General features: G+C 36.6%; 1 protein-coding gene across 5 annotated transcripts in view; it reads left to right on the top strand.

The window, feature by feature from the left end:
• Positions 1 to 1,844: 1,844 nt before the first annotated feature.
• Positions 1,845 to 8,502, top strand: part of LOC101847964 (failed axon connections homolog) — a 17,674-nt gene continuing 11,016 nt past the window's right edge. The window contains exons 1-2 of one of the 5 annotated variants that reach the window (XM_005100091.2): positions 1,845 to 1,912; positions 8,353 to 8,479. In XM_005100091.2, the coding sequence (XP_005100148.1) occupies positions 1,882 to 1,912; positions 8,353 to 8,479 (158 nt within the window). In that variant the 5' untranslated portion in view covers positions 1,845 to 1,881. Of the gene's footprint in view, positions 1,913 to 2,015; positions 2,315 to 3,029; positions 3,198 to 3,262; positions 3,699 to 3,742; positions 3,852 to 8,352; positions 8,480 to 8,502 lie in introns of those variants that run through there. The other 4 variants (XM_005100092.3, XM_005100096.3, XM_005100094.3 and 1 more) reach the window with 4 other exon arrangements.

The raw sequence follows: 8,502 nt of genomic DNA, 5'->3' as shown, positions 1-8,502 counted from the left end.
CTTTCCCCTTTAAAGAAATGTTCCCTTTTTTTAAAAAAAGAAGGAAAAAGGAAGAAAGAAAGAAAGAAAAATAAACAACTTTTCCCAGCGGTTTATGAGTTTCAACCTCTCTGTCTTTGGTTCTCCCCCCTTCTCTGAAGTACGTGGCGTGCACGTATATCCTGTCAACAGCAGACCAAAGGCAATGTCGTGACACATTTCGAAATTGTATTGAATGATTTGAGTTTGAAATAAAGGAAACAAAACAGGACTTTTAAGTCTGGAGTATGGATTACGAAGTTAGGCTTCTTTGACACCGAGGCTCTAAAACGCAATTATCTGTTGGTTGTTACAACAAAGCATACACAAAAATGTATACATAAAAAACACAAATTGTAACGACGGGCAGAACAAGTTATTTAAAAATCTAAGATGGCAAAGAATATTCATGTTTCCTTTATCTCAGAGACTAGGCTTGGAAAAAGTTTAGTCATTGCAAAGTGGCTTGTAAAATTGGACACGCATGCTATAAAACACATCTATATTATGTTGGTTATACACGCTAAGTAAACACAAACAATGAACAGATTATATCAAATCTGATACTGTTACGGCCGACAAAAAAGTTACAAAAACTGAAGATGACAAAAAATAAGGATATTTCCATCTTCTCAAAATTACATTGATTTTGATTGAATTTAGACACTACAAAGGTTCGTGTAAAGTTGCACACCGTTCTTATAAAATACAATTAACTGTTGGTAGTTACTACTACAACAAGGCATACACAAAAATAAAAATAGATTAAAACCAAACTTGAAAGTGTAACGACCGAAAGAGAACGAGTTATTTAAAAATATTAGATGACAAAGAATTAAAGGTAGCGTTATTCAGCTTCTCAGATTACACCTAGGTTAACAGACAGTTTAGTCAGTATAAAGGTGCTTGTAAAACTGGACAACCATATATTGTTACACACAAGTAGGCCTATCTGTTGGTTGTTACAGCTAAGCATATACAAAACTGTGTACGTTTTAACAAGACAAACAGTGTAACAACCGACAAATCAAGTTATGTAAGAAATTAAGATGACAGAAAAATAAAAATGACTGTTTCCAGTTTCTCAGATTAAAATTAGGCTTGGTCACAGTTCAGACAGACAGAGGCACTTGTAAAATTGGGCACCTACGTTTTAGAACACAATCATCTGATGGTTTGTTACGGCCAAAATGTACTTAAAGAAAAGATTTTAAAGTAAATGTTGGAGTGTAACAACATACATAAAAAGTTACCAAACAATTGCAAACGACTAAGAAATTAGGATGTTTCCATCATCTCAAATTACAACTAGATTTCTTTAAAATTTAGACTATACAAAAGTGTAAGTGAAATTGCACTCCCATGTTATAAAAAAATTATTCGTTGGTTATTACCACAAAGCATATACACATAAATGAAACGATCATAACCAAAACTGAAAGTGTATTGACCCGACCAAAAAGTTACTAAAAAAATTACGATGACAAAGAAATACAGCCATTTCCAGCTTCCCAAATTACAACTTGGCCACGATTGCGATTTGTCAGCACAAAGGCACTTGTAAAATTACTCACCCGGGATTAAAACCCTAATATAACAGTACAAAAGACTTCAGTGAATAAACATCCGTACAATATACAGTGGTGCATAAAAGTTGTATAAAAGTATTATTAGATATGCATGTAAAAAATCAAAACTTTTGTGAATAATGCGAGAAATTGCGTCAAACTCGATGCCAACCCAAGAAGGTTATAAATAGACTTCTGAGGTGATTTTGCAGACTCGATTATATGCGCCAAGTAGTGTCATTTATAGGTAAACAAATGCATTCTTTGGCCAAGGCCTCAGGCCAAGGCCTACTGGATGGCGCTGCCCTGGGGCTGGCCCGGAGCTGGTGAGTCGGCGAAAATTCCCGTGTAATTTGATAGGGCCAGCCACACTGAAGATGGTGGAGGTCCAGCCTCGCGCTCCACCAGTCCGTGGCGCCAGGCCTGGCAGTGCATGCTCTATTTATTTTTCCGTAGCCCCTGGCTGGTAGATGTAGTGTAGCAGTTCCGATTCAGCATTCGTTTTGGCATTTTGTCAACATTTGTAGACAGGTTTAACAAAATTGTTAAATAATATATTGAAATAATGCATTGGTTGCAACATTATTCGAAACAATTTTAGTGAATTTTGTGTAAAATATGTCTTTATTTCACGATTTTGTGGATTTTATACGATGACCTACTTTCATCTACCGGCTAGGCGAAGACTTCATTACGTTTTCGTGATTTCAAACGTTGTTTGCCAATATGTGAGTGAATATTTTCTGTATGGTTTTGATATACCGATGGATTAGTTAATGCAGGCAGGTGATTGTAAGCCTAGTTAGATGTTGTTCTAGCCTAGATATAGAAATAGTTGTATGGCCTTGAACTGTTGTATCTTCGTACGTGCACTCTAGCCAAGTTAATAGACAAGTAGTACAATAGCCTAATAGGCCTACATTTAGTAGGTATGGTATTTCGTGTGTAATTTAAAAAACTTCTCCTCGTCATCACAGTTGGGGATATACTTGAGTGCCTTTTGGCGTTGATAGGTTGAATCCCTGATATTCTTCTTTTCTTTTTGCGATAGTTTCTTCAAAAGAAGTAAAACAATTATGGTTTCATCATTGTCAGACATAATGACTTTTAGAGAAGACAAATATAACGCAGGTTAAATGAAAAATACAATATGCAGGAACTGAAACTAAAACAACACCCGTGTTGGCCTAAAATGTTACCCAGGAAAAATGTTTACACAGGAGACACGCATCAATGACCTCCGTCCTAGTTCTGGAGGCATGCTAGTTTATGTTGTTCAATATTTTTTCCTTTTTGTATGCAAATCTAAGCAAAGTTAAATTACTCTGTAAAATTTCAGCAATGAATGTTCTTTCGTTAAAAACAATCGAAAAATAAAATTCAATTCATTGTGGGCCTGTGACAAACTGGGCCTGTGACAAACTGGGCCTGTGACAAACTGTAGTTTGTCCTGTGGGCTTGTGACAAACTGGGCAGTGAGCAGTCCCCCTAGTTCTAGCCCCAGCCCCAGCTGAACACACCAGCACTGGCACGTATCATGACTGGTGTTCCACCAGCCCCAGGCCAGCGCCATCCGCAGTGTGCCTTTCAATTCTTTATATTGTAGTGGAGGTAACGCTTAAAATAGTAATCATTCATGATAACCTAGGTTGTTGGCTGGTGCGTCTGCATTCCAAACTTGGTCTTAGTTTGTATTCTTCACGAGAAGGTTAAAAATAGCCTTATTCCAAGGGCGTTGCAACAAGTTCTATTTAATAACCTCCTTGCCTTTAAATTCTAAGTGCCATTATCCTGAAATATTTCAGACTGTCACCAAGACAGAACTGTCTATTTGAGCCCTGATTTTTTAAAATGATACTTGTTGAATACATGTATAGGGTGGGGGAGAAGGAAGGAGGCGGCCAGAGGTGACAAACCAGGACAGCGAGGCCTATAATAACACTCGGAGTGGGCTGGGGATTGACCTTCTAAATGTAATTATCCTACTTCTAGAAGTTACTAACAGAAACAGGTCAAACTGGAAAGATTGTACGCACTTTGGTCAAGCGTTCAAGCCCAAGCTATCCTAATTAATTTACAGTTGGCACCTTAGCCTATTTGTTATTTAACAAGGTAAGCACATAACATAACTTAAATAACGGTCTCCATTATAGCCTATTGATAACATTATAGCATAGTAGTAAGGTAGCAGTACAGTAGTGTTGTTCACAGTGAACGTCGAGTATTTATTTATAGGAGTAAAAGAAGTCTTGTGACGTGAAGTAGGTAGGTCGTTTAAAAGAGTGTTGTATAGTTTGTTATGTGCGACTCCTTTTGTTCGTAGGCTAATGTCCAAAGCCCCAAGGTAAGCTATTCATAAACATGTTGGCTTTATTCCATTAATTTACTCTATAGACCTAGGCGAGTAGGTGTGTGACATGCACGTTTTATTTTATTTCACGCGGAAAAGTCGTTTCGTCCATTTAGCTCCTATACCTTTTCGTTGGATCACACCCGATATTTTTTCAAATCTGAATAAAGGGTTGAAAAGTGGAAATATAAGGCTGCTCCTTGTATGTAAAACTGTTCACACAGACACAGATGATAGGGTAAGGTGGTGAGGGGGGGGGGGGGTCCTCATCTTACTTTTTTTGTTGGGTCGTAAAACAAATTTTATAGAGGCTATATTTCTCTTAAAAAATGACACATCACCCAAAATCGTTTAACAGTGGTCCTGAAAAGTTAAATCACACACACACACACACACACACACACACACACACACACACACACACACACACACACACACACACACACACACACACACACACACACACACACTTACAATGATATTATGAATTACATTATATCTCCATTTTTGTCATCTTTTTTACCATTCCTTCATTTCATATTTAACCCATTGAAGGTCTGCATTCTAGTCTGGCGGCTCCTGGCGGCGCCCTTTCTTGCTAAACACAGAACTGCATTGTTATTCATACAGACTTTTAAAAAATGTGTATGCAGAATTTAAAAAAGAAAAGAATTTTTTTTAAGATATGGTGCAGGTTTAAGGCCCTATCAACACAATTTAAGTTATTTAAGAGGGGGGAACCTCCAAGTTAAACGGCCATGTTCAATCAACATTGAATGAATTTAAAGTGGTATCAGAGAAAGATGTCATTAAGTATATCAAAGAGTACAAGAGTCCCCCGCTAAAACATGCGACTTTGACCCAATACCCACTTTATTGTTAGTTACGTGCATAGACGATCTCGCACCATATGTTACTCGTTTTATTAATATGTCACTCACCATTGGAATCGTACCTGATCTTTTCAAACAAGCCATTGTAAAACTTTTACTTAAAAAACAAGGTCTTGATGAAAACGATATGAGAAATTTTAGGCCAGTTTCCAATCTTAACTTTTTATTTAAAAATCCTGGAGAAAATCGTTTTGTGTCAAGTTCAACAACATCTAAAGGCCAATGACATGGAAGAACCTTTTCAATCTGCTTATAAAAGGTACCACAGTGCGGAAACCGCTCTTTTAAAGGTATCATCAGATGTTTTAAATGAAATCGGTAATAAAAAAGTCTGTGTTTTGGTTTTACTTGATTTGTCAGCGGCGTTGGATACCATCGACCACGAAATTTTACTAGAGAGATTGGAAAAGTCATTTTTACTGTCAGGTACTGTTCTAATGTGATTTAAATCATATCTAGAAAATAGATTTATGTCAGTGAAAATTGTCAATGATGTGTCAGATAGGTTACCTCTAAAGTACGGAGTTCCTCAGGGTTCGGTCCTTGGTCCTGTCATCTTTACAATGTACACGCTAAGTCTGTCATCAATAATTTCTTTGTATGCCCTCAATTACCATCTTTATGCAGACGATACACAGCTGTATGGATTCACTGCAACTGACAATGTACACAATCTCATAGATAGAATCGCCAGATGTACCAATGATATGTGAGGCGTGCTGACAAAATGAGTTACTTCTCACAATCCTCAAAAGCTGATATTGGCCAAAAATCGACACTAGGGACACATTTCTAGGTTTTCTCTTGATGTGATATTCATTGAGTACAAATGCCTTTTATCATTTCATACTTATAAATTGTAAAAACTGAACCTATAAGCATGCTAATGTATCTATTTTCATAGGGCTCAAATCCGAGAAGTAACCCATTTTGTCAGCACGCTTCACATATAAGAGAATGGATGCTCAGGAACAAATTAAAATTAAACGAGGATAAGACCGAAATATTATTTCTTCGTAGCAGCGCAGGCAATGAAACCGACAATATCAGAATAAACGTCAAAGGCAACGAAATATCAGCTCAAACTAAAATAAAAAATTTAGGTGTGGTGCTAGATCAAGATATGTCAATGAAATCCCATGTATCCAATCTTTGTAAAAATCTATATCTCCAACTGAAGAAAATAGGGAGCATTAGAAAATATCTATCTGTTGGTGTCACCAAAACTTTAATAACATCACTTATATTGTCAAGAATTGATTACTGCAATCCCTTACTAGCTGGTGTACCTGATGAACAGTTACAACAACTACAAAGAATACAAAATATTGCTTCCAAAATACTTACTAAGAAACTAAAGCATGATCATGTGACTCCTATTTTAAAAGAATTACACTGGCTCCCGATGAAAGAGCGTATCATATATAAAATCTGTTTAACTTGCTACAAGTGCTTACATGATTTATCACCGGACTATCTAAAACAGTTTATAACACCCTATGTGCCTTCTAGAACGCTTAGATCATCAAGTGACAAAACAACCCTTGTTAAGCCTAAAATAAATTACAAATCATTTGGCTAACGCTCTTTTTCATATTTTGCCCCACTTGTTTGGAATAGGCTTCCAAAAACTATCAGAGAAGCAGAAAATTTAGAAAATTTTAAGAAGAAACTAAAAGCATTTCTATTTTCATCATATTTCCATTAGACAGAATCCATCCAAGCTGTAGATCGTTGTGAGTTTGTATGTGCGTATGTGCATAATATGTACATATGTGTGTATGTGTGTATGTATGTGTGTATTTGTGTGTGGTGCGTGCGTGCGTGAATATGTGTGTGCACGAGTATGTAACTGTAACAATATGTGCCTTTAAAGTTGATTTGTAAATCCATAATATGTATAAGGTTAAGCGCATAGAGCATTGCATAAGTGGATATGCGCTATATAAATGTAATCCATTATTATTATTATTATTATTATTATTATTATTATTATTATTATTATTATTATTATTATTATTATTATGATGTCAGAATGGATCGAAATCGAGCCAAACGGAAAATTCTTGTAAAGTGCCTTTCCTAAGGACACAGCGTCGGGCTGAGCTAAGGCTCGAACCCCCGAACTCACAAGCTGACGATCACCAGCCCGGTAGCCTAACCACTAGTTACCTACAATGTGTATGCCTTATGGGAGACTTTGAAAGGCAGGCAATACTATGCATATTATAATGAAATGTGACAATTCGTGTTTTTGGTTTGTGTATGACGGTTCGCAAAGCATTTCACCTGCTGCCAGTCGGAATGTATACTACGTTCGTCACGGTTTCACAGAGTACATATATTTGAATTGCGTTTTGTAATTCAACACCAGCAGGAGTACAAGCGCCAAATGAAATTAAGCCTTTCATTGCAGGGCGTAACCATCTGCGTCTGTACAGCCCAAATGGTGTTTTAAAATAAATCCTTACGACGTTTTCTCTTATTTAGAATAAACAACTACATAGTTTGCAATTGTTTCTTCTAATACTAAACTGTCCCCCGTGCCGTAAACCAGAAGAAAAATGTCAGTGAACCAGTTTCGGAGAACACAAGGGAGTATACAACTGAGCTGAATTAAAGGTAAAACAAGACGAGAAACAGATTTCAAGGACTAAAGCTAAGCGTCAAACAGGTTTATGTTAGTTCTAGGAGCTGTAGTTAATTTAGTGAGGTTGTGGAATTTCTCCACTCTCCCAGCCTTTCCTTTTTATGTATACAATATTACTTCTATACAGAACAAGTTTGTGAAGTTGTTCTCTATTGGTGTAATATTGTGTATATATGTATTTAAAAAATACCTATGCATTTATAATCTTGTATACATTTACCTATTAATATTTTCCACTGTAACCCTAATTTCCTTATGGGACTCAGTAAAACATGTCATTTATTTGATATTTATTTTATCTATATTCTTTTACCTCTACAAATTCTCTATTCCCCTCTTGTCAAAAGCTGGCTGGGTCGACCAGCCTTGTCCAGTGCATGACCCTATTGCAAACTGCCGTACTAAATATAATCTGACCCTGAAAAGATAACAACCGGTGTACCACGACCTAGTTTCATAACCTTTTTGACAGTGCGATAACTCTAGTAGGCTACGAGGAGCAGTTGTAGTGGTACTCGTAGAAGTAGTCGTCGTAGCAGTCATAGCAGTCGTAGGTAGTGGCAACAATATAGCTACAGCAGCAGCTGGAGGAGCAGTAATATTACAATTTTTGTTACTATTATAATAGTAATATCATGGATTTATTATAATTGTGGCATTTATAGACGTTAGTGTCATTAATTTTTAAAGAATGCAAGAATAGGGAAAATAAAAAGGTTATATTATGCTATGCAATGATGATGATGATGATGATGATGATGATGATGATGATGATGATGATGATGATGATGATGATGATGATATACTATAATGATGACAATACATTATAATACTGATGATGATGATTAAGAAGGAAAACCCTTTTATCTCCAGCAATGTTAAGTATGACAACTGCAGAGGACATCCTTAGTAGCTTGCAGGAGAGTCCAGGCAAATGGCTGGTGACCCTTGGCGTGGCTGTGCCGGCCTTCTATTGCCTCTACTCCAGGCTCAAGACTAGGTCAGATATAATATATATATATA

This window comes from Aplysia californica, unplaced genomic scaffold, assembly GCF_000002075.1.
Source record: "Aplysia californica isolate F4 #8 unplaced genomic scaffold, AplCal3.0 scaffold00235, whole genome shotgun sequence".
NCBI classification, from domain to species: domain Eukaryota; kingdom Metazoa; phylum Mollusca; class Gastropoda; order Aplysiida; family Aplysiidae; genus Aplysia; species Aplysia californica.
The sequence above is the reverse complement of the archived record's forward strand: the minus strand, read 5'-3'. Positions and strand labels throughout refer to the sequence as shown.